Genomic DNA, 26,441 nt, shown 5'->3' with positions numbered 1-26,441 from the left:
ACCTCCCCCCCCCCCCCCCCCCCCCCCATCCCCCGTGTCTGATGGACACTGCCAGAGTGCCAAGCTGGCACTGCATGGCCCTGCCCCTAACCACCCAGGGGGGCTTCAATTGGCTTCTGATCCCACCGATGAGACCATCATGTCGAGTCTCCATTGATAAATTCCATATGTGATCCTCATCAGTGAGGATCTCGACCAGTGAGCAGGTGAGGGTAAGTGAGCCCAGACAATTGCAGGATTTGCTAACTATATTGAAATTGACAAATGAATATTCAAATCAGCCTCTTGTCCTTCCCAAGTGAGCATGATCTTTCTCCTTGCGTCAATCTTACTGGTTTGCCATGCTGATCAACCAGCGTGATGAGCCAGTAAGATCACCCCCTTAGTGTTTGTCTATCCACTGATGCTGCCAAACCATGTTTGCTATAAGATTGTTTCACAGTTAGTTAATGTGTAATGTTTCCAGAAAGTAAATCATACACTAAATGTGAAGATTAACTTTCTGGAAGCATTCTCACTCATAAATCACGGGTTTGAACCCCACTTAAGATTTTAGTACGTTTGGCAATCCCATCACAGCAATGAGGGAATAATACTTTGCTTGTCATCAAATATAGACTCTGGACCTTGATTATTGAACATTTAAATTCATGCATATGTTTGTTTAGCTTTATTGAATCACTACTTTGAGAACTTATAACAGTATAAATTATATAATATTTCAGGTCCAAATGTGTCTTTCAATGCAGAAGATTCTGTTGAATTGCGAAAAGGACTACAAAATCCTCAAAAATCAGACGTGCCCAAGAATAACAAGTCATCATTGGTTGACAAAACTAGCCAACAACATGTTAAAGTCAATATGCGACCTCCCAGGTTGAAACCAGTTATTCCGAGACCTGCGAGCTTGCCTGTTCCTGAAAGCATGATTTCGTACTCCCTGAATGACAGAAATTCAAAAGGATACAGCAACACAAACAATGAAAGGAGCCCTATTATTGAGGAAATCCCAGAGATGAAATTTACGTCTCGTGCACCTACGTGCTGCAGATATTCTTACTATGATGCCCAGTCATTACGTAGAACCTGGGACAAACAGTATAAATGTTATGACATAACTCAGAAGACAGCAATGATTATGGCAAATGCTGCTTCAGAAAACAAAACCATTGACAGTTCTTCCACTCCGCCCCTCAACTATAGTGCTGGTAATAGTTTTGCAAGTAGTTTACTTCCTAATAAGCCATATACGGTGACTGTTAAGCCAATAAGGACCACAAAGACTGATGGAAATTCATCAGAACATCACTCCCTTTATGTATTTCGTCCTCCAAGAACCTTGCAACCTCCACCTGACACTTTTTACAAACCTCCCTCCAAAACAGTCAAGCATTCTGGAGACTCTTTGTCCAAACCTGTTGTAGCATTAACTGATTGCTCTGATTCTGTACAAGGCGGCAATGGAACATTTAATCCTGTAGAAGATAATGAAAATGGTGTAACAAAGAAAATGGAGAATCCACCAACTCCAGCCAAAGAAGCCCAAGGAGAACATAAACTGACATTTCAAAGACTGCGAAATAAACGCATTCCACCAGACTTTGAATACAGAGAAGCCCATTTTGTTTAAAGGACAATTACCTGAACTGTTAAAGTGTTAATCTCCCAAGTTACCTTTTCATCAAATTGAGAAATGTTTTATTTTTCTAAATTGAGGAAACCGTGCCATAACATAATCTGGAACACAAAACAATTTGCACCTGGAAGTTCCTCTAGGTAGCTATATATCAACATAAGTGTGTCACAATTTTCATTTTTCTGTAACTACCCTAATTTTCTAACAAAAGCTCAAACAGTTGATCTGCGATATTAATATTGAGTTCTAAATTTGTTGATTTTAAATTCTGAAGTCATGTACCAGTCGAAGTGCATGTTTATCCAATAAGATAACTGCTAAATACGTGGCACAGTACAACTAATAGTCATACTTAATGGCAATAGTAATATGAGTATAGGTATAGAATTTTTTTTGTATTCATCCAAAGTCTTATGTGCTTTGCCTCCTTCGCTGCCATTCTTAATTGTGCAATCAAAACTTACTATAGCAATCTTCAAATGTTGCACAAACAAGCCATAAGGCATGTTCCTTAACGTGCAAAGTCCTGAAATGTTTCCATATTAATATTTTATCTACATATAATAAACAGAGAGACTTCCAAAGTGCAAAACTTGCAGGGTGGGATTTTCCGGCTCCAGTCCCTACCCCCGATCGTCCGGTCCTGCCGAAAGCCAACGGATGGTTGGCTGGCCCGCCATGACACTCACTGCGAGTCTCGCCATAGCAAGTCAGGAAAATCCCGGCTGTAGTCTCCACTTTATGTTGATGTTTGTGGTCCAGTCAATGACCAAACTGATATACTCATTGGGACTCTGCATCTTAAAATATGAATTGGGACATTACCTTTAAATTTGTGCTTCAGTTTCTTATTTATATATGTTACTTTTGTTGCATGTATGTTTTTGTTTACATTACTTTTTACATGAGACACTAAGCTATGTTAAAGCAAATATATTAATTCTTGTATATGAAATGTAATGAGTTGAAAAGTCTTAACCCTTTGAAAGTTGCCTTATGTAATTTATTAAAATTTAGGTTTTATATATATGTATATTCTATAAATGTTACATTTATGTAAACTAACTGGACACAATCATATAAGACAATTATGAACTTTTCTGGTTTTTGTTGAATTGGTCATGCTTTTAAGTGGATTAGTTAAGCCTTAGGAAATTTCAGTGTAAACTGGCATTGTTGATAATAACTACTCCCAAGAATGTTGCAGTGTTTTATAAGACATTTGACCAGTGATGCACTGTTTTCAGTGTTCCTTCAGATGGGTGACCTGCAATCTTATGACGATCTCTAAAGAAGGAAAGATGAAATATGGTTACTTAAACATTATGTGAACGTTTTGATGTGGTATATGTGTTAAAATGTCTCGCGTTTTTTACAGTTGACACAAGCTATTTTTGGACAGTGGAAATGCTGGTGGTAATTGCAGAATGAAGATGAATTGCTTTTTTCTGTACTAATCATTCTACTATATTGCAGTATTGGAAATTCTGAACTATAGCCTCCTTGTATGGCACTAGATTATAATAAATGTTTTTATTTCATGGAATGCTTCTTGGTGAAAACAAAGCTCAATGATATGGAGAATGCCATGTGCCTCGAACACATTGGCTAAGTTTTTGTTCCGGGTTTGGATGTGTGGAGATGGGAGAATTCCTGGCTAAGCTGATGTAATCTTTCAAAAATGGATGCCTGCATGTCAGAATTTCAGTCTGGGGATGTAATGAAAAGATGTATTTGTATCTCTACGTGATCATTCCTTGCCAAATAGTGATACTTGAACCTTGTTCTTTATCTGTTATTAGAGCTAGGCTGAAGATACTCCAGTGTGTGTCTTTCCTGTTATCTGTGGCTTAATTGTTATAACTCTCATCTTTATTACACCTCTCATCTGAGTCAAAAGCTTGCAGGTTCAAGTCCCACTCCAGAACTTCTGCATTAAAATCAAGGCTAACACTCCAATACAGCACTGAGGGGTGTGCACTGTCAAAGGCGCCGTCTTTTGAATGAAATGTTAAATCCCAAGTGTACCCCCTCACGTGATGTAAAAGATCTGATTTCACTATCCTTAAAAAGATAAGGAGAGACATCCCTGATTTTTGGCCAATATTTATTCCTTAATCACTTTTTAGTTTTTAAAGTTTATTATTGTCACAAGTAGGCTCACGTTAACACTGCAGTGAAGTTACTGTGAAAATCCCCTAGTCGCATACTCTGGCATTTGTTTGAGTACGGTGACTGAGAATTTAGAATGGCCAATGCACCTAACCAGCACGTCTTTCAGACTGTGGGAGGAAACCAAAGCACCCGAAGAAACCCACAAAGACATGGGAGAAAGTGGAGACTCCGCACAGACAGTGGCCCAAGCCAGGAATCAAACCCAGGTCCCTAGCACTGTAAGACAGCAGTGCTAACCACTGTGCCACCTGGGCATGATTTTCCAGTTCTACCTTCCCTAGGACCAGAAATTCCTGCCAGAGGTGAATGAACCTTTCAATGGTCGGTTAAATTAATTGTTCCACCTGTGATAAATCCCACAGTAGGCAGGACCAGAACATTTTACCCATGTTTATTTTTAAATGTCATTATCAGTGCTGTTTGTGGAAGCTGACCTTACAAATTAGCAGTTACAGTTCCTGTATTACAACAGTAACTACAATTGAAAAGTTCTTCAATGACTGTGAAGTACTTGGAGTCCTGTAGTCGAGAAGGGCACCGTAGAAATGCAAGTGAGTTCCAAAAACATTCTCTAACATGTGACCATCAATTAGCTCTAATCTTCAGGTTCATTTTAGGAGTTGAATATTGTACCATTCAGTCTCGGCATGTATAACCAGAATATCCAAATACCAGCAATAGCTCAGATGACTACATATTTCCATTAGTGCTGAATTCAGTCATCCAAAGTAGTTAACTCTGGCTTCTTAATAAGAGGTCAAACTTCCAATACTGATCAACAGTAACAGAAAGGAGCAGAGAGTTGACCAAGGAGATTTCCCAATTGTATGTTTAGTTAAGACAATGGTCGTAGATAATGAAATAAATATACTTAGCTTAGGTAGAAGGTAACCGTATATTTATTGTTCATATTTCTAAACAGAAACGTAAATAACATTTGGGAAACAGAATTGCTTTAATAGTTGTTCAGAGGTTTTGTATTAAAGTAGAATTTGCCATAGTCCAATCCGAATTGTGTTAGATTGTCTTCTGGAGGACTCAAGAGGACCTCCGAATGGAGACAGTTGTATGGAGGAAGTTGCTTCATTATACTTGATTGTAATCAGAAAGCTTAACAAAGAAAATTACAGCACAGGAATAAGCCCTTCGGCCTTTCAAGCCTGCACCAACCATGCTGCCCAACTGAACTAAAATCTCCTATACTTCTGGGGACCATATCCCTTTCTTCCCATCCTAGTCACATGTTTGTCCAGATGCCCCTTGAAAGTCACAATCATATCTGTTCCACTACTCCCCTCCACCTCCCCCCTGTCCCTGGCAGCAAGTTCGAGGCACCCAACACCCTCTGTGTTTTAAAAAAAGACTTGCCTTGTATGTTTCCTTTGAATCTTGCCCCTTGCACCTTAAACCTATGCCCTCTAGTAATTGACTCTTCCACCCTGGGAAAAGCTTCTAATATCCACTCTGTCCATGACCCTCATAATCTTGTAGACTTCTATCGGGTCACCCCCTCCCTCCCCAACCTCTGTCATTCCAGTGAGAACAAACCTAGTTTCTCCAACTTCTCCTCATAGCTAATGCCCTCTATACCAGCCAACGTCTTGGTAAATCTGTACCCTCTCCAAAGCCTCCACATCTTTCTGGTAGTGTGGTGACCAGAATTGAACACTATATTCCAAGTGTGACCTAACTAAGGTTCCAAATGCTGCAACATGACTTGCCAATTTTTAAACTCAATGCCCCAGTCGATGCACGCAAGCATCCCTATGCCTTCTTGACTACCTTCTCCACCTGCATTGCTGTACACCTAGATTCCTCTGTCTATCAGTACTCTTAAGGGTTCTGCCATTTACTGTATGTTTCCTATCACACCTTCCAAAATGCATTACCTCACATTTGTCCTTAGAAGGTCAATTTATTGTCTAATTGTTCAGGCTGCCTGTACTTGTATTGTTTTTGTTATCTTTCAGTTAGTGTAAGATAAACTAAATATTTGGTTGAATTCCTTGTGCAGGTTACTTGGTTGATGAATGAAGGTAATCTATACATTTTGTATATTTTGAGTTATTTCTCCCAAAAACGTTTTTGCTGAGATGCCACACAATAGGTTATATATGAGCAAGAAAGGTTCCTGTGTGATTGGGAGCATCTGGCTTGGTCAGAGAATTGGCGGCATTCTTTGATGTAGTTCTGCCGGGAAGCTGGTTACAAATGATGTTCACTGGCATTGATGTTAAAACCACTTCTTTCACAGCCTATCAAATGAACTAGATGGAGGAAACCCAGGGTAATATCTGCAAATTTGCAGATGACACAAAGATCTTGGTGTTGACCCATGAGGTGAAAACATGATTACAACTTATGCTTGTGTACAGAAGGTTTAAAGTGTTGGTGATGGCACTTTATGATCACTCAATTCTCGGAATTAGTTTTTAATTGTGTTTGTGGGAGAACGGGAGTGTTTGGACTGGAATTTCAAACAGTCTATGATTTGCTTGAATTGAAATGGGGCTCAATTTTATTTTTGCCTTTCATATCTGCTGATGGACTGGAAAACTGAGGTAGTGTTGCCGCATTTGAGCACAACTAAATAGGACTGACGAGATATTAAAGGCCCTATAGAAACACTTCAGAATTAGTAGCATCTGTCCTTGAGAGGATGGGCAGGGGAAGCAAAATCAAGCAGAAATTGGAATAGGTTTATCAAGATTATATGAAGAACAGTACAAAACAGAAACAAGCCCTTCGGCCCACCAAGCTTGCACCGATACACGGTTCTATCCCTCTGTTTGCCTCTCATTCATGCGTCTTATCAAGATACACTTTGAATGTTGCTACGTGCAACATGTTTGATTAGCTCCTTGAGGACATAACAAGCAATATGGATAAAATGGAACCTGTAGATGTGCTACATTTGAAGTGGTGCCACATCAAAGATTACAATGTAGAATAAGAGCTCATGGTGTAGGGAGTAACATATTTGTGTGATAGAGGATTGGTTAGCTAACAAGCAGCAGAGTTGGGATATATGGGTCATTTTTGGGTTGGCAAGCTATAATCAGTGGAGTGCCACAGGAATTGATGTTGGGGCCCCAACTATTCGCAATATGACCAAATAAAAGGTTGCTAAATTTGTTGATAGTCGTAGTGTTACAGCACAGAAAGAGGCCTATGGTCCATCATATCTACACTGGCCATCAAACACCTCATCCCATTTTCCAGCACTTGATCCATAACCTTGTATGCTGAGGCATTACAAGTGCTCATCTAAATGCTTTGTAAGTAATTTGATAAATTCTTTTGTTAGAAATTGTTGCATTTCTGTCAAAATTTTAACTCAGTAACTATCATCTTTTAAGAATGAACAACTGCCAAAATCTTGTGGTGTGCCTGTTGATAAACAATGGGCAGAATTCTCTCTTGCTATCATTGGGACGTGTGGAGGAAAGACCACAAAATTTGGAGTGATGGCAAAAGTCAGTCTCCGTCCAACTGGAAAGTAGTTTGGTATTTGGTTCTCTTGACTTCCGTGGCAGGCTAATGGGAACCAAACTTGCATCTCTTTACATCTCATTAAAAATGCAACTGGCCGGAATCAGGTTCCCCTCCAAATTTCTATATCACACCAGCGGGCAATTAGAATGACCTGTTCCTCAACCGTATACAGTTCCAGTATCCATTGTCTGAAATGCTTGGGCTGATCATGATTCGGATGACACAGAGCAATTTGTAAAGAGCTTAGAACCTACAAATGGATATTGATAGGTGAACTGAATGGGGGGTGGGGGAGGTTGGATTTGGCAGATTATGATGTGGGAAAATGTGAACTTGTCCACTTTGATGGGAAGAATAGAAAAGCAGGATATCAAATGGAGAGAAATTTCCCATTTTGTTTTCCTCAGGGTGGTTAATGTGGTTTCTTCCCCAGAGAACAGCAGAGACAGGGTCATTATATATTTTTAACATTGAGTTTAATAGATTCTAGATTGACAAGAGAATCATAGGTTGTAAGGGGTAGACAGGAAAGAGTTGAGGCTATAATCAGATCTCATCAAATGGCTGAGCAGGCATGGGGGGTTGAATGGCATACACCTCCTAATGTATAAATAAGGTGTGTTATATCATGAAAAAGGAAACAAAATGGCAGGCTTTGAAGCTTCTGCTTTTGTCTGGAAAGGTGTATAGAAGGGGGAGAGATGACAGGATTCGATATTGCAGAGGAAGCAGTCCTGGTAGAACGGTGGGAAATGAAGATAAGTTAGAAATGGCAGAAGATGATCTGTCGAATACAGAAGATGGGGATGAGAACAAAGGGAATCCCGTTGTAGATCTGAGGGAAAGGAAAAGCAGAAAACAAGTGTGGGAAAGAGGACACAACTGAGGAAGGAGGCTGCCAATCACAGTGACTTTAGGGTTAGAGAAAATGAGAAGTCGTATCAGAAGTGCTGCTGTGGAAGATTGTCCTACCCAAATGGAGACAGGGAGAATGGAATAGAGTTGGTACAGAATGTTTTACAGCTGTATCAGATACCCAGGGGTTTATGGATATTTATTACTTTTAAAAAGCAGCATGGAATATGGATATTGTGTTTTTGACTAGATGTAGTCATAGGGAGAGAGGTGGCCCTTTTGTGTTTTCTATACAGTCAAAGACTGACTCATGTCCGGGCATGTCTCTAGAAAGTTCCTAAGATGAAAACAAACTTTCCCAAATGCTGATGCCTGTTCTGTTTCATTTCAATTTAAATGACTTAGAAGTAACAATATCTGTTCATTTCCTGGCCTAATGGAAATGCAAATAAAGATATCTAGAGGCTAGCCCTAACTGATGGGGATACCTAACGTTCCCCATTGTGACAATTCATTAGCACTTTAAATGTTTGGCTGGACAATGTGAACAGTGATACCATGGTCACATGAAAGAAACAGGCTTGTGCACATAAGCACTTTATGAATTGACAACTGCAGCTGAGGACCATCTCATTCAGTGAAAGGGAGGGCCCTACCTAGAAACTTGTCTGCAGGGAAGTGGGGTTAGTTTGTTGTACCTGCAGAATTATAACTTCATTACAGAGGCTCGACCATACTTTCAATTGCAAAAAGCAAGAAGCCTGCTAAAGCCAGTAAGCCATTGTGAGTTTATCATAAGCTTCCCACTTCTGTTGCCTTTAGTGAACAAAGAGAGAACCTGTTTATTTTTTAAATAATCTAGGTGCATGCTACATCTTAACCATATTTTCTTATTTGTGTGGACCTTTTCTTAATGAGTGTGAGTTCTGTTATGTTTGCATTTCAGCTGCTGAGAAAAATAAACTAATCTTTCATTCAACTTGCAGTTGGTGCGGCACAGTAGCACAGTGGCTATCACTGCTGCTTCACAGCTCCAGGGACCTCGGTTTGATTCCCGGCTTGGGTCACTGTCTGTGTGGAGTTTGCACATTCTCATGTCTGTGTGGGTTTCTGCTGGGTGCTCTGGTTTCCTCCCACAGTCCAAAGATGCACACGTTAGCTTGACTGGCCATGCTAAAATTGCCCCTTAGTGTCCTGAAATGCATAACTTAGAGGGATTAGTGGGTAAATATGTGGGGGTACGACCTGGGTGGGATTGTGGTCGGTGTAGACTCAATGGGCCCAGTGGCCTCTTTCTGCACAGTAGAGTTTCTATGATTCTATTGCACAAGACAGGCTTTCTTAGAATGTTTATGTTTTAACTAGTCGTAGCATTCAACAAGTTAAAACACTTCTTTGTTCAATAAGACCACCTGCTGCACCAAAGCTTTTGAAGCTCAGCCAAACATCCTGGGTGGTAGTGGAAGCGGATACAATAGTGAGTTTTAAGGGGTGTCTGGCCAAATACATGAATAGGATGGGAATAGAGAGATATGATCCCCAGAAGGATAGAGGGTTTTAGTTCAGTCGGGCAGCATGGTTGATGCAGGCTTGGAAGATCGAAGGGCCTGTTCCTGTGCTGTAATTTTCTTCTTTTAAAAAGACACAGGGTTGCAAGTGGGGTGGGAAATCAGATTTCCTCTGAAAAGGTTGCACTGAATCGCACCTTCGCACCCAGGTGGAAATTCAGGCCAAAGAAATCTAGGAAAGGCAGAGGCATTGATTGAGCAGGCAAGGCAAGGATTAGGGCTATTGGAAACAAATTAAGTGAATTTTTTTATTTGATTTATTATTAGCATACAGTGAAAAGTATTGTTTTTTGCATGCTATACAGATAGAGCATACTGTTCATAGAGAAGGAAATGAGAGAGTGCAGAATGTAGTGTTACAGGCATGGCTAGGGTGTAGAGAAAGATCAACCTAATGCAAGGAAGGTCCATTCAAAAGTCTGACAGCAGCAGGGAAGAAGCTGCTCTTGAGTCAGTTGGTACACAACTTCAGACTTTCGTATCTTTTTCCCGAAGGAAGAAGGTGGAAGAGAGAATGTCCGGGGAGCATGGGGTCCTTAATTATGCTGGCTGCTTTGCCAAGGCAGTGGGAAGTGTAGACAGGGTCAATGGATGGGAAGTTTGCATGATGGATTGGGCTACATTCATGACCTTTTGTAATTTCTTGTAGTCTTGGGCAGAGCAGAATCCATACCAAGCTGTGATACAACCAGAAAGAATGCCTTCTATGGTGCATCTGTAAAAATATTCCACTTCAGAATGAGAGCAGAAAATGGCATCAATCATCAATGTACTGAGGTGAAGGAAGAGGCCAGGTTAGGATTGGAACAAAGAATGTTGCACATGTCTCACAAGAAGGCGGGGACACCTAAGCCCCGTGCTAACCTATAGCAATACCCTTAATTATAGCAATATGTTTAATTTCTTCATAGTGAGTGAAATTGAAGGAGAAACTGTTCAGTGTAAAAGGTTCAGCTTGGTAGAGGATGGGTCTAATTAGATCTCTGTTCACCAGAAGAAATGGAGAGCCTTCAGGTTGTCCTAGTGAATGATGGAAGCCTGGAGTGATTGGATGTCCTTGGCCAAAAGGAAGCCCAATAAACTTGAAACTTGACATCAAAGGACTCAGAAATAAAGCTGGAAAGAGATTGAGACAAGGGGAGAAAAATGAATCAAGATAGAAATCAGTGGGACAGGAGCAGACTGAAAAGTTGGGTCAACTGGGGCAATTAATTCTGTTGGATTTTGGTGAGCAGTTGGAATCCTTGGAGGGAGGTTCTCCAGGGCAGTTAACAGTTTGACAGTCATTGGTGGGGCCAGCTTCCAGGGGTGTAGGAGGAAATCCCAGGCGACTACTAAGAAGAAAGTTCATTCTGGTGAGAGGCGTAAATGGTTCATTTCTTGGAAGGTAAGAAACTAAATGGAATCAAAGGGATTTGGGAGTAAAGGTGCATAAATCACTAAAAATGCATACATCGAATTAGAGCACACAATGCACGTGGCACAAAGCTTCTGCATTTGTAGCCCTGGTTCATGTGAGCTCAACATTTGATATTAAGCTGTAACAATCATATGACATGCTGGGAAATAAACCAATGATACCTAGAACAAAAGTTTGTTGAATCTACACAGAAAGTATTGTGGGTGATGAACATAAGTCTTGAAAATCAGTAGTTCTCATGCTAACACTAAAATTTCTTTATCCATCGTTTTAACTAAAACTTTAATCCTTTACTAAGACAGCGATTACTAGAACTAAATGGCTACAAAGTGCTTTGGAGTGCCTTCAGAACTTTTTTTGCATACAAGTATTCAATAAGCTGGATTTCAAGGCAGGAAGATGGTTGACTTATTTTGTAGAAATATTTACAACTTTGTACGTGAAATCTATAAAGCTCTGCATGTGGCCTATATACCTACCTGGTGCACTTTTGCACTTATTGTGAAATTACTCTGATCTTGAGATGAGTTACCAACCTCCATATTCACGTCACCATTAAGATGGTTTATTTCAATGGTCTCTGCAAAAATTCCCATGATCGCCCAGACTCAGCAAATCTGTTGTTAAAAAGATTGTTCATGTATTTGTTACTTGTAGACTCAATCCTGGCTGACCTCACACATTTTACCCTCCACAAACTTAAGACCATCCAAAGCACTGTGGCCTTAACTCAAAGCAAGTTCTGTTTATCTATCAACTCTGTGTCCACTGACTAAATTGTCTCCTTGTTAAGCAACATCTTAATTTTAAAATTCTCAGCCTTATTTTCAATTCCCTCCATGGCCTTACCCTATCTCTTTTTTTAATTGATTCATTATTGTCACATGTATTAGTATACAGTGAAAAGTATTGTTTCTTGTGTGCCATGCAGACAAAGAATACCATTCATAGAGAAGAAAAGGCAGGAGTGCAGAACGTAGTGTTACAGTTATAGCTAGAAAAGTGTAGAGAAAGATCAACTTGGTGCAAGGTAAGTCCATTCAAAAGTCTGACAGCAGCAGGGAAAAAGCAGTTCTTGAGTCAGTTGGTACGTGACCTCAGACCTTTGTATCTTCTGTACTCACTTCCAATCCTGGAACCCTCAAAACATTCAAATATTGCCCTAATTCCGGAGTTTTGTACATGCACAAGATTAATCACTCCCCCATTGGTGTCCATGATTTCAATTGTCCAGAGCTCAGGCTCTGAAATCCTCTCCCAACACCTCACTATCTCTCTACCCCTCTTTTCTTCTTTAAGACCTTCCTTAATACCCACCTCCCAATCCAAGATTTGGTCATCTGTCTTAATATCCCCTTAGGCAGCTTGATGTTGCACCTCGTTTTATAATGCTCCTATGAAATAACTTGGGATGTTTCATTACATCAAAGATGCTACAGGGATACAAGTTGTTATTGTTACTTATTTCCATTTTTGCACAGTTTAGAGCCCATACATAATCAGGTTGGTTGCATGAGAACAGTGGGAATTAAGACAAATGCTAAAATGCAAGTATTTGATATAAATAATAATAACCTTTATTTGATTCTTTGGAATATCTGCCCTTTAATTTTTTTTCTGGTCCTTCCTGTCTGTAGAAGTGAATAAGGTTGAGGAGTTTTACAAGGATATAATACACAATTTGAGGAAACCAGGCTGCCATGGAGAGCCATTTATTGATGGAGAAGTCTGACAGTTATCGTGTATTGTCACCTGTACAACAGTATATGCTAGTTATAAATGCAGGAAACTTGTATTAAGTTATATTAAGTAACTTGCTAAACACTGAAACAGCAACCAATAAGTTTGTTTATGATTTGGAAGTAACAGCAAAGTAAATTAGATGATTCAAATTATCACTATTATTGCTTTCTATTAAATATAGAATCCCTACAGTGCAGAAGAAGGCCTTTTGGCCCATCGAATTTACACCAACTCCTGAAAGATCATCTTACCCAGGCCCTCCCCTCCGTCCTGTAACCCCATGCATTCACCATGGCTAATCCACATAACCTATATCTCTTGGGACATTAAGGGGCAATTTAGCATGGCCAATCCACCTAACTTTGGACGCAAAGTGGCAATTTAACATGGCCAATCCACATAACCTGCACATCTTTGGATGCTAAGGGGCAATTTAGCATAGCTAATCCAGCTAACCCGCGCATCTTTGGACACTAAGGGGGAATCTAGCATGGCCAATCCAGCTAACCTGCACATCTTTGGACTCAGACGTAATTTAGCATAGCCAATCCACCTAACATGCACATCTTTGGGTATTTTTGTGGCACTGAAATCAATGGATCTCCTTAATAAGTAAAAGTAAACGTGGTTGCAGTTGAACAGGCAGGTATTATCTTAGTAGCTAACCTAAGAGTATTGTCCAACTTTCACTGTTACTGAGTCTGTTGAGGGTTTAACTGTACTACTTCTTGGATTAATTAATTATGACAGCCTTGCATACGATTTGCTACAAGTTAAGAAGGATCGCATCATAATGTGCCTTGAAAATGTAGGTCATGCATTAACAAAGCACCCTATTGTGGATTGACTTCATGCTATTGTTTCAAATCTTTTAGTCAAAAATCAGTGAAATATGTAACTTGCTCCAAGAGTTTTCACTTTGACAAACCAGTGAAGATGTATCAACATTAATTTGTTTTTCTTGCACATATTGCTGTCCTGCAGATATTCCATTTTGAGTAGGGGATTAAGACAATCAGATTACATTTGAGCTGTGTAGTTTGAGCAGCTCCCGGTGAGATGCGCATCGTTAGGAACCCGCTTGGAAATGTATTCTCGTAAGAAGAGCATGTTGCCCTTGGATATAACTTTCAAATGTCGATTCTCGATCTGAGGTAGGCTTCAGTACAGTTTCCTTTCCTTTACATTCAGCAAGTCGTTCTTATTTTGCAAGGCCCACCTTCGACACAGGTTCTTGTTAATCTGACGCAGACCTTGTTGCTTAGTCTAGATTATAGCTCAAACCGTGCTTAATAACTATTGGAGTGCAGAAATTGTGTAGCTACGCATGTGAATAAAGTCCTTTTGATCTCTGGAATTGTACAGCGAACACACGGAATCTCTAATTTTGTCGAAAAATGTAGTTTGAAATGGTTTTTTGAAATGCTGAACGTGTGAAGGGGTAATACGTCAGATTAAACCTACATATCTAAAGGTAATTCTCTAAATTATAACCTATGTGCAACATATGTATTATATGTTAACGGTTTAAATCACAGAATGTCAGGCTAAATACTGGATAAAAGCAAATTACTGCGGGTGCTGGAACCTGAAACCAGAAGAGAAAATGCTGGAAAATCTCAGCAGATCTGGTAGCGTCTGTAAGGAGAGAAAAGAGCTGATGTTCCGAGTCCAGACGACCCTTTGACAAAGAGTCTTCTGGACTCGAAACGTCAACTCTATTCCCTCCTTACAGATGCTGCCAGACTTGCTAAGACTTTCCAACATTTTCTCTTCTGATGTTAGTCTTGATGGTGCAGGATTTGGGGGTGTTATCCAAGTATAATGAATGATACAGGTACCTAATATGTACAATGGCGTGGCCACGACTAACTGTTCGGGCAATCTCATTGGGATAGTTGTGAGGAGCTGCAGGCACCAGAGGCAGCTTGGCTGCTGCAAAGACAGCAAAATTTGTTGCCCAGATGTAGCCCCAGGTTCTCACGGTGGAGGGTAAGGAATGAACAGTACCTGGCTGTAACTGCAGCTTTAACCTGGCACCAGGAGAAGCTTTTGCTCCTCCTAGGGTAAATAAGAAACTTTAAAACGAAATCTCGGATGGCAACTCCCAGCAGGCCCCTTAAGACCCACTGTTCTGGTTGCCGAGGCATCTGCTGTGGTTACTCACAGTTCTTTTGACATACGAATCTGGAACAAGCATGATATCCAATGCAGATGAAACTAGGCTGCCTAACATCAATTGTGCGCTCCGAAAACCTCCTCAGCAAGTACAGCAAATGTGGAGTGCGCACTTCACCCATTTTATGTCTAAAAACTGGGCATCAATTTCTAAGCCATTCTCATTTCACTTAAAGATGCTTCTGTGGAATTCAACCTAAAAACCTTCCATAAAAGGATGAGAATGCTGCATATGATTTATTTAACATGATGTGGAGTTGCTGGCATTGGACTGGGGTGGGCACAGTAAGAAGTCTCACAACACCAGGTTAAAGTCCAATGGGTTTGTTTAGTAGCACGAGCTTTCGGAGCGCTGCTCCTTCACCAGGTGAGGCTTGAGCCCTGAAACTGGAAAATCCCACCTGGATCAATGGATCTTTCCATGGTCCATTCCTCGCCTGCTCCCGTGGCAGGGAGAATGGGAAAACCTGCCTCATTATCTTTTATCTGGTCGGTGTCATCTGTTGCCAGACGTGTGTATCTTTTGGTTAATTTGTAACACCACATTCTAAGAAATGGATTTGAACCTGTTAAACATTGATTGATTTTTGCCAACACGACCAGCCTGAGATTTTGATACAGTTTGAGGAGTACAGTATAAGAAGCTAATATATGTTGCTCCACATTTCTCAGCATGTCAGCAAAACAAAATCCTTTTCTGTCATAAGAATTTGTTTTAATTGGATTAAGTATTATCACAGAGCAGCAACCAAGTACTAATACAGCAGCATTATGAATATGATGTCCCACATTATGTGCAGAAGAATGCATGTGTGCTGGATCTATTAATAATCCTTTTCGATTCTGAACAAGCTAATGAGATTTAGATTACTGTTTATAAGTTACGAAAAAGTTCAATGTTCGATATTAGTGGCTGTCCTTGTGAACTTTATGTTAATTTTGACGTGTGTAGTAAGAATTGTAAGTGGTACTGCCATTATAAATAATCTTATACAGAAAAAATAAAATGTGCATCTTGGTAATAAAATGGACTTGAATTCACTTAATAATAATAGTATGACGATAACAAAACTAGCTTTCTGATAAGGACAGCAGTATTTTAGTTTTAAAAAATAGATTCTTCTTTTTAAATTAAAGTAACTCTTTGAACTCAATTTCTAAAATCACTTTCCATAGATTACTTGAAGTAGAATTCATGAAGAGTGTGCAACTAGTGTGCATACATAAACGGAAGATTAAAATTTTGATGATAACAATAAAATTCTACCGCAATCCCTGACAATCAAATGTGTGTGAAAATACTTACTTTGCACATTGGTTATTGACATATAACTACCCGGTTACTGAAAGGATCCATGCTTGCATGCAGCAAAAATTGTTCCATATTCAAACATGAACCGATAGGTGGCAAGTAACATTCATACCCCACAGTTGCCAGACAATCACCAACAAGAGAGAATGTTATCATCTCCCATTGACTTTCAATGCCATTTACATCGCTGAGTCCACTCACCACCAATATCATGGGGGTTTTGATTGACAGTAACATAACTGGACCATCCATACAGATACTATGGCCACAAGAGCAGGTCAGAGATTAGGGATTCTGCAGAAAATGACTCACCTCTTGACTCCTAAAAGTCTGTCCACCATCTCCTAAAGCATGAGTTAGGGTTGCGATGGAATACTCTCCACCTGCTCAAATGAGTGCAGCTCCAACAACACTCGAGAAGCTTGATACCATTCAGGACAAAGCAGCTCACTTGATTGATACCCCATACACTACCACCTTTGACATTCACTCCCACCCCCAGCGGTGCACAGTAGCAGCAGTGTCTACAAGATGCATTGTAGCAACACACTGAGACTCCTTATAATGTGCCTTCTAAACATGTCACCTCTACCACCGAGAAGGCCAAGGGCAGAAGGTGTGTGGAAAGACTCTCACCTGCAAGTTTCCCACCGAGTCACACACCATCCTGATTTGGAAATAGGTCACCTTTCATTCACTGTCACTGGATCAAAATCCTGGGGCTGTCTCTACCAGCACTATGGGTGTACCTACACCACAAGACTTGCAGTGGTCCAAGAGGCAGCTCACCACCAACTTCTCAAGGGCAATAGGGATGGGCAATAAATGCTGGCCTTGACAGAGATATCCACATCTTATGAACGAATTAAAAACAAAAAAGAAAGAGCTAATCATTAATAACAACTATCGTGAAGACCAATAAAGAAAGTTGGTGGTCAGAAGTTTAGCAAGATTAAGGTAGAGGGAACCAGAACTGGGTGGCACGGTGGTTAGCACTGCTGCCTTACAGAACCAGGAACCAGGATTCAATTCTGGCCTCAGCTGACTGCGTGGAGTCCGTACGTTCTCCCCATGTCTGCATGGGTTTCCTCCAGGTGCTAACGTTTCTTCCCACGGTCCGAAAGACATGTTGGTTAGGTGGATTAGCCATGGTAAATGCCTGGGTTTACAGGAATAGGGCAGTGGGCCCAGGTAAGATCCTCTTTCAGAGAGTTGGTGAAGACTCGATGGGCCAAATGGCTTCCTCTACACTGTAGAGATTCTAGGGTTTTACAGATTCATGTATGAGGTGAGTTTGGAGGAATCATGAAGGGAGATGAGAGAGAAACCTGACAGATTTAGAGAGAAAAGTCAGGAGTTCAGTAACTGAGAGGGAAGGTATGACTTTGTGAACAAGAGCAAAACAGAAAAGTAAAGGATAGACTGAAGTGTACAAGCTCCTCCCACATATTTGTTAGAGGCAAGGGTTAGGGGGCAGGGGCAAGTGGCTGAAAAACTTGGTAATAGTAGAGAAAGATGGTTTATCTTAGTCCTCCAAGATAATTCTAAAGTAGAGAGCAAGGCCTAGTAGAGTTGGACATGATCATGGCAAATATGTTGATGGACGATACGTATGTTGTGCATGAGGTGTACTATGATCTACACCCCTTGGATTTGAGTTAGAGAAACAAGGACAGTACTCAGAAAACAACTCAGATGAGACACGGTGAAGATTTTCTTGTGGATAGTTGAAGAGATATTGTTGTGAATTAAGGGCCAATGCCTAAGCAGCAGGTGGTCTGAAAGTGTCGTTGGAAATGACTTTCAAAAATGTGAGTCAGCACAAAAGAATTCATGCTGAATACCAAGTGGTAAACATAAGCGGGCGGCATGGTGGTACAGTAGTTAGCAATGGTCCCTGACAGCACCAGGGACCCAGTTCGATTCCTGGTTTGGGTCACTGTGTGGAGTTTGCATGTTCTCCCCTGACTGCGTGAGTTTCCTCCGGGTGCTCCAGTTTCCACCCACAGTCTGAAAGACATGCTGGTTAGGTGCATTGGCAATGCTAAATTCTCCTTCCGTGTACCCGAACAGGTGCTGGAGCATGGCAACTAAGGGATTTTCACAGTAACTTCATTGCAGTGTTAATGTAAGCTACTTGTGACACCAATAAATAAAGTTTGAAGCTCTTCTCATCATATAAAACATATTTCATGAACCCTACTTCAACACATTTTAGTATACACTACCTTCGCATCTAAAATCGTAGAATCATAGAATCCATTCAGCCCACCAAGTCTGCACTAACCACAATCTCACCCAGGTCCTACCCCCAGAACCCCATGCATTTACACTAATTAGTCCCCCTGACATTAAGAGGCAATTTAGCACGGCCAATCCAACTAACCCACACATCTTTGGCATGTGGGAGGAAACCTGGAGAACGCGGAAGAAACCCATGCAGACATGGGGAGAACGTGCAAACTCCACACAGTGACCTAAGCCGGGAATCAAACCCAAGTCCCTGGCGCTGTGAGGCAGCAGCGCTAACCACTGTACCACTGCACCACCCCCCTAGTTTTTGAAGAAAAACTACAACAAACTAATAGTATACATGAAGAAAATACAGATGATCAAAATTTGTTGCACTTAAGTAATGTACAAACAAATGGAATGTAGCATTTTTTTTCATCCATTCATGAGACGTGACCATCGCTGGCTGGCCAGCATTTTCTGCCCATATCCAGTTGCCCGAGGGCAGTCAACCACAATGCTATGGCTCTGAAGTCACATGTAGCCAGGCCAGGTAAACTCAGCGGATTTCCTTCCCTAAAGGACATAGGTGAATTAGCTGAGTTTTTCCAGCAATCGACAGTGGTTCCATGGTCATCCGTAGATTCTTAATTCCAAATATCTTCTATTGAATTCAAATTCCACCATCTGCCATGGTGGGATTCGAACCCGGCTCCCCAGAACATTAGCTGAGTTTCTGGATTAATAGTCCAGCGATAATACCACTAGGAAAATACTACATTAGAAATTTGTTCTGAAGACTGAGGCCCAGGATATGAATGATAAGGTGGCTCATTGACTGAAGATAAATGCAAATGAATGCTTTTGAAAAGAGGAGGGAATGCTGAGGTGGATGTGTGGAGTGACAAGAAAGGACAGCAACAAGAACCAGAACAATGGGAGGGAAGGTGGATGGGGGTGGTGCGGGCTGGTCAGTGAAGATTGTGGAAGCACTGACAAAAGTAGTCAATAAGAGATTGAAATGGTGCGGTCATCAGTTGTGGAGAGATGGAGGAAATGTGGTTGGGCGAGTGATCAGTTGAGAAAAAGGGAGAGGGCAGAAGATGGAAAGATGAGGCACTTGTGGATGGCAGGATTGGAAGAGGAATGGGTGACTAACAGGAAGGAAGGGTGATCACTCAGCATTGCGGTGATCCCAAGTATAATGGGAGAAGCTGTAGGAAAAGGATGAGAAGAAAATGAAGAGTAGGGCAATATATGCTCATCTGCTGAGTGGAGGGAGACTGACCTATAATCCATGATGGATTGAAGCTGTAGAAGGGACACATAGAATTATACGTATTATAGACAGGGACATTGGAATAAAACCAAGAGGGTGATGATGAATCTCTACAAGATACTGAGGTAATATGGGATAATTTACATTTACAAGGAATGAGAGAGCATATTTTTACTAAAAAAAAGACGCCAAACTCATTGGAGCTGAGAAGTTTCTTTGCATGTTTAAAATTTTGAGCAGATCTGACATGATAAGTGAAAAATTATTTCTACTGGTTCATGAATTGAGAACAGAGGAAGGGTATGAATATAGGATTAGTTCTATAAAGGAGGCAGTTAAAATAAATTCTTCAATGTAGAATTATTATAATAAGCAGTAGATTGTCATCAGTGGCCATTGAATCTGAAACTATCACAACATTTGAGGGCGAATTAGATTAGCACTGAGAGGAGATCATAAAAAATAGAAGAAGATCGGGATTCCTTGTACAACATATTCAGAAAAGAGAAATAAAAGGAGGAAGGATGGTAATAATTAACCAAGAAAACTATCATAGCACTGAAGGGAGATGATATGGATAAAGAATCAAGATAGATTCTATCTGATCAAAATTAGGGAAGAGACAATGACCTTTTATGCTATTGGGCATTTGATAGAGGCCACTGAAGAGTGAGAAGGTAAGGCAAGCAAATTTGCAGACAAGTCACAGGAAAATGCAAGTAGTGATCTTGTGGAGTGGCGCCTCTCAAGCTATAAGCCTCTGCGGCAGACTAGTGACCTGTTCCGGGAACTGGTGGGACAGACAGAAAGTCTGCCTTAGGTGTAGGAACATAATTGAATTTAGAGTAGCATCAGTGAAGAGCTAAGAAATGGAGGAATTCCAAAATGTTTATGGCCGAACATTATTGATCCATGTCTTTGCGGCCCAAAGAGGGAGGAAAAAGAGTTGAGTCTAGCTCTGGGAACAAACTGAACTGAGTGGAACATGTTTCAATCGAAGAGCATTGAGAAACACTGATCATAATATCATGTTTAGAATAGTTATGGAAAAGGACAAGCTACAGACAAGTGTAAGGCTTTTAATGGAAGACAAACTTTAGTGAGTTCAAAAATCACCAAGGTGAATTGGAGTCCAAAACTGGTAGAGGAACCTGTAATTGAACAATGGGAACCCTTTGAAGGAGAACATTGTTTGTGTAAATGTAAACACATTCAGAGCTTGAGTTTCTGGATGACTGAAGGTGATGTAGATAATAAGAAATACGATAATAAGAAATAAAAATATGGTATTTTACTCAGGAAATGTGTTCACATCCCAAAGCTTGAATTGCAGGGTTATCCACATCAAAAAATTCAAGTATAGACTGAATAATCAATATTTAAAACATGCAAATATGTAACAATCATGTAGTTAAAAACAAAGAAAGAAATTCAGCAGGTTATGGAGCTGAACGATTTAATAAAAGAAGGATGGCATTGAATTAGAATTGTAAACCCATGCACTTCTACACTACAGGCAGTAAAGTGCATGTAAATTTCATCATTTAAGTACTTCATTGAGGACCTGAACCATGTAAGGAATTGGGTCACATCAGTACCTTTCCAACCTGCATTTTAACAGTGTTGAATTTAGTTGAATCTCTGAGTTACATTGATTGCTCTGGGTATTAATTCTCCTTGTTTGTGGAGTTTCAGTCTTCTGACTGGCGTGGTGACCCTCAGATCAATCTCAGCGCGTGCTTCTGTGTTATTTCACTCTGGGCAGTTTGCATGTGCGTGAGAGCAGGGTGCCAGGGCACAGCCTATTCTTGGTCAGTGTAGATCAACAACAGGTTACAGATAGGAGGTCAGAAAGGGGTAAGGGATTTCAGGATGAACGAACAGTTGTTGTTATTTTCAACATACTGTTCACTTGGCTATCCCAAAAAGAAGGCGTAAGCCAACTGTAGGGTCCATAATGCGTTAGAGACCAAACTGAATGTAGAAAATATAGAGGAACCAAATTGTGAAATCATAGAATGGCTACAGCAGAAAAGAGGCACAAAGCTGGGTGAGATGGTGAGCTGTGGGGAGGATACAAAGATCCTTTGGTGTGATTTGGACAATTGAATGAATGATAAATGTGAGATTACCCATTTTGATAGCAAAGACAGGAAGGCAGATTATTATTTGAACAGCCATAAATTAAGAGTGGGGAATGTGCAATGAGATGTGGGTGTACTCATACACCAGACACTGAAAGTAAGCTTACAGTTGCAACAGGCAGTAAAGAAGGCAAATACAACTCCTTCCTAAAAGGCCAATGACTGATGGTAAGAGCAGGATAGACTCCTGGTCAGCCATACTTGATGTGGAGTGGGGCCCCTCAAGCTATAGATTAGTGAAGGTGTGTTGGCCTTCATAGCGAGAGGGTTCGAGTACAGGAGCAGGGATGTCTTGCTGCAATAATACAGGACCTTGGTGAGACCATACCTGGAATATTGTGTGCAGTTTTTGTCTCGCTATCTGAGGAAGAATGTTCATGTTCTAGAAGGAGTGTAGCAAAGGTTTAGCAGACTGATTCCTGGGATGTTGGGACTGATGTATGAGGAGAGATTCAGTCCGTTAGGATTATATTCGCTGGAGTTCCGAAGAATGAGGGGGAATCTCAGAGAAACCTTTAAATTTCTAACAGGACAAGACAGGGTAGATGCAAGAAATTCCAGATGTTAAGGAGGTCCTGAACCAGGGGTCATACTCTAACGATGCAGGGTAGAACATTTAGGATGAGACGAGGAGAAATTTTTTCACCCAGAGTTTAGTGAGCCTGTGGAATTTAGTGCCACAGAAAGTAATTGGGGCAAAAGAAACATTGTATGTTTTCAAGTAGGAGTTAGATTTAGTTCTTGGGGCTAAAGGGATCGAAACATATGAGGAGAAGGTGAGATCAGGCTATGAGTTGGATGATCATCCATAATAATGAATGATAGACCAGGCTAGATGGGCCGAATGGCCTACTCCTCCTTCTATGTTTAATGTTTTATTTGGCCCATTGTGGCTCTCTGAAGGAACATCTTACTTGAGTCATTCTTCTTTTTCCGATATTAATCCAATTTCCTCTTGAATGTCTTGATTGAACCTGCCTTCATCACACTCTCAGGCAGTGCATTCCAAACCTTAACCACTCACCATGTGAACTTTCCCCTTGCCACTATTGCTTCTTACCCCTTAAATCTGAGAGTTCTGATGCTCAGTCCTTCAACAAATAAGAACTTTCTATTCTGCCCAGGCCCCTCTCTCATGATTTTGAACACCTCTATCTAATCTCCTCTCAACCTTCTCTTCTCCACAGCATACAGTCCCCACTTTTCCAATCCACCTCTGAAACCCAAGTTCCAAGTGACTAGAACCATTTCTCATGAACCTTTTTTGCACCGTCTCCAATGCCTTCACATTCTTTCTAAAATGTGATACCCAGAGCTGGATGTAGTACTCCAGTTGAAGACGAATCAATGTTTTATCCAGCTTTATCATAATTTCCTTGTTTTTCTACTCTGTAAAGCTCAGGATACTGTCCACTTTATTAAACACACTATGTGCGGAGTCTGCATGTTCTCCCCGTTTCTGCATGGGTTTTGTCCAGGTGCTCCAGTTTTCTCCCAAAAGATGTGCTGGTTAGGTGCACTGGCCACGCTAAATTCTCCCTCAATATACCGGAACAGGTACTGAAGTGGGGACTCGGGGATTTTCACAGTAACTTCATTGCGGTGTTAATTCAGCTTACTTGTGACCTTAATAAAAAAAGTTTGAAAACCTCCTAACCAGCTCTCTCAACCTGCTCTGCCATCTGAGGTGGAGGTCTAAAGAAAGAGAATAAGAGGGACAACTGGGATATATTTTTGGTTATCAAAAAAAGAAGTTCAAAGGGAGTGCAAAACCTATAAATACTCAAAAGTGTAGTCAATTAGGGGGTCAATTAAAGGACAAAAAAATGTTCTTATGAGGATGGAGTACAAATGAGCACATTACATCTATGTTCATTAGAGAAGAGGTTACAGCCAATGGAACAGTAAAGGGGACAGTGGTAGTGATGTGGTGTAGGATTAAAAGCAGATGTTTGCAAAAGCTTAGCAATCTTCAATGTAGGAAAGTTACCCAATTCATATGGGTTTCTGCTTAGGTTATGGATGGATGTGAGGGTAGACAATGCAGAGGCTCTGACCACAATCTTACATTCTTCCTCCGGTTACAGGGGGTGGTGCTAGGCAACTGGAAGAATGCAAATGCTACGCCTGTGTGTGAAAGCGAGGAGGGATAAACCCAGCAATAACAGAACAGTCAGCCTTGTGTTAGAGACACTCAAACATGCAAAATTAACTGCCATTTGGCAAAATATGAAAGTCAGCCTGATTAGTTTAAGGCAAATCACGTTTGACTAACTTGGTCAAATTATTTGAAGTAACAGAGAGGGTGGATGTTGTGGATGTGGGTTTCCAAAAGGCGTTGACAAAGTACCACATAATAGAGTCATTAGCAAAATTAAAGAGATGGATAAAATGGCAGCACAGATATAAAATTGACTAAGGGACAGAGTAGCTCTGTAGGCTGGAAGGAGGTGTGCAGTAGCATTCCCTAAGGTCAGTATTTGGCCCACTGATCTTTTCATTTATATTAAAGACCTGAACTTTGGCATACAGAGCATCATGTCAAAGTTTGCAGACGGCCCGAGATTTGGGAAATATAGGTAAACAGGGTAGTAATTAAGCTGGGGTGGACGTAGACAGACTGGTGAAATGGACAGACACGTGGCAAATAAAACTGAAGAGAACTGTACGGTGATCCATTTTGGTAGGAAGATTGAGAAAAGGTCAATTTTAAATTAGGCACAGGAAGAGAGACAAAGCTATGTGTCGACAAGTCTTTGGAGGTAGCAGGATAAGTTGTTAAAATGACATACAGGATCTTTGACTTTATAAATAGAAGCATAGAGGACAGGAAGTTACGCAAACCCTTTATAAATGCGAGTTAGTCCTCAGCTGCAGATTCCTTTCCGATTCTCAACAGGACATTCTGGAAATGACGCTGGGCCTTAGACAAGGCTTACTAAAACCGTATCAGGGAGGAGAGCTTTAGTTATGTGGAGAGACTGGAGAAGCTGGGATTGTTCCCCTTAGGAACAGACAAAGATAAGGGGATAAAGACAAAATACTGAAGTTGCTGGAATCTGAAACAAAAACAGAAAATGCTGGAAAATCTCAGCGGGTCTGACAGCATCTGTGGGGAGAGAATAGAGCCAACGTTTCGAGCCTGGATGATCCGGACCCAAAATGTTGGCTCTATTCTCTCCCCACAGATGCTGTCAGACCCGCTGAGATTTTCTCACACCTTTTTGTTTCTAAGAAAGTGAAGGGGAGATGTAATGGAAATATTCAGAATTATTAAAGGCATCAATGAAGCAAATAAGGAGAGACTGTTTCCAGTCCAGAATGGTCAGAATGGTAAAGGGTCACCGAGGCATGAGAAAACTTTTATATATACTGAATGTCGCTGTGAACTAGAATGTATTGCCTGAAAGGGTCATGGAAAAAGATTCAATTATAACTTTCAAAAAAAAATTGATAAATGTTTCATAGAATCCCTATAGTGCAGAAGAAGGCCATTCTGCCCATCAAGTTTCCACTGACAACAATTCCACATAGGCCAGACCCCTGTATCCCCATACATTTACCCATTAATCCCTCTAACCTACACATCCCCAGACACTAAGGGGCAATTTAGCATGGCCAATTAACCTGCACACCTTTGGACTGTAGGAGGAAACTGGAGAAAACCCACACAGGCTTGAGGAGAATGTGCAAACTCCACACAGGCAGTGATCCAAGCCAGAAATTGAATCCAGGTTCCTGGAGCTGTGAGGCAGCAGGGCTAACCACTGTGCCATCCAACATGCCACCTTCTTGCAGGGGGTAAAAAAGATTACAGAGCTATGATGAAAGAGTAGGGTGGAGGGCGGAAATGGATGTGAGACTGATTGGATAGCTATACCAAACAGCTATCAGAGTGGCCTGAATGGTCTCCTGTGTAATATTATTCTATGAATCCATGAAAAAGGTTAAATACAGGCATTATTACAATTCTTGCCAAAGGTCAAAACTCCAAGGAGTGTGCCCTCTGTGGGAGAACATCGTCACAAGAATTGGTTTGATGTGAAATGTTAGGATGGTGGTTTTGATTCTTTGCTTCTGACATAAAAATGAAGTTCTGGCATTTGCTTATCTATTTTTTCAGGTCTGTTTTGTCTCTTTTGAAATAACCTCTCCAAGGCCCTTCACCACATTTAGATTTATTTACATAGTGAGCAACACTCAGACAGGCACCTCCTCATACAGAGAGTAAACCCAGAGTGACAGGAGCCCTGACACTCCACATTGTGTATACACACACAGGACTCCCTGATTGAACAAGTCATTACTGCTTTAATCAGGGAATCACATTCAAAGAGGTCCATATCATGGGTCTCGTTAAAGTCGTTACACTTTCTCCTCTCTGAAAGGTTTTGGGACCACACT

General features: G+C 40.8%; 2 protein-coding genes across 8 annotated transcripts in view; both read left to right on the top strand.

Moving 5' to 3' along the window:
- LOC145347622 (rho GTPase-activating protein 29-like) overlaps positions 1-3,203 on the top strand; it is a 115,464-nt gene extending 112,261 nt beyond the window's left edge. For 3 of the 5 annotated variants that reach the window (XM_080195257.1, XM_080195258.1, XM_080195261.1), the window contains one exon: positions 726-3,202. In XM_080195257.1, coding sequence (XP_080051383.1) covers positions 726-1,630 — 905 coding nt within the window. In that variant the 3' untranslated portion in view covers positions 1,631-3,202. Of the gene's footprint in view, positions 1-725 lie in introns of all 5 variants that reach the window. The other 2 variants (XM_080195259.1, XM_080195260.1) reach the window with 1 other exon arrangement.
- Positions 3,204-13,714: 10,511 nt separating this feature from the next.
- abca4b (ATP-binding cassette, sub-family A (ABC1), member 4b) overlaps positions 13,715-26,441 on the top strand; it is a 155,438-nt gene continuing 142,711 nt past the window's right edge. For all 3 annotated transcript variants that reach the window (XM_080195254.1, XM_080195255.1, XM_080195253.1), the window contains exon 1: positions 13,715-14,046. The gene's annotated coding sequence lies outside the window, so the exon portion shown is untranslated. The remainder of the gene's footprint in view (positions 14,047-26,441) is intronic.

The sequence above is a fragment of the Carcharhinus amblyrhynchos genome, chromosome 9 (assembly GCF_965287045.1).
Source record: "Carcharhinus amblyrhynchos chromosome 9, sCarAmb.v2.hapA, whole genome shotgun sequence".
Taxonomy (NCBI): domain Eukaryota; kingdom Metazoa; phylum Chordata; class Chondrichthyes; order Carcharhiniformes; family Carcharhinidae; genus Carcharhinus; species Carcharhinus amblyrhynchos.
This window is presented reverse-complemented; position numbering and strand designations above follow the sequence as displayed.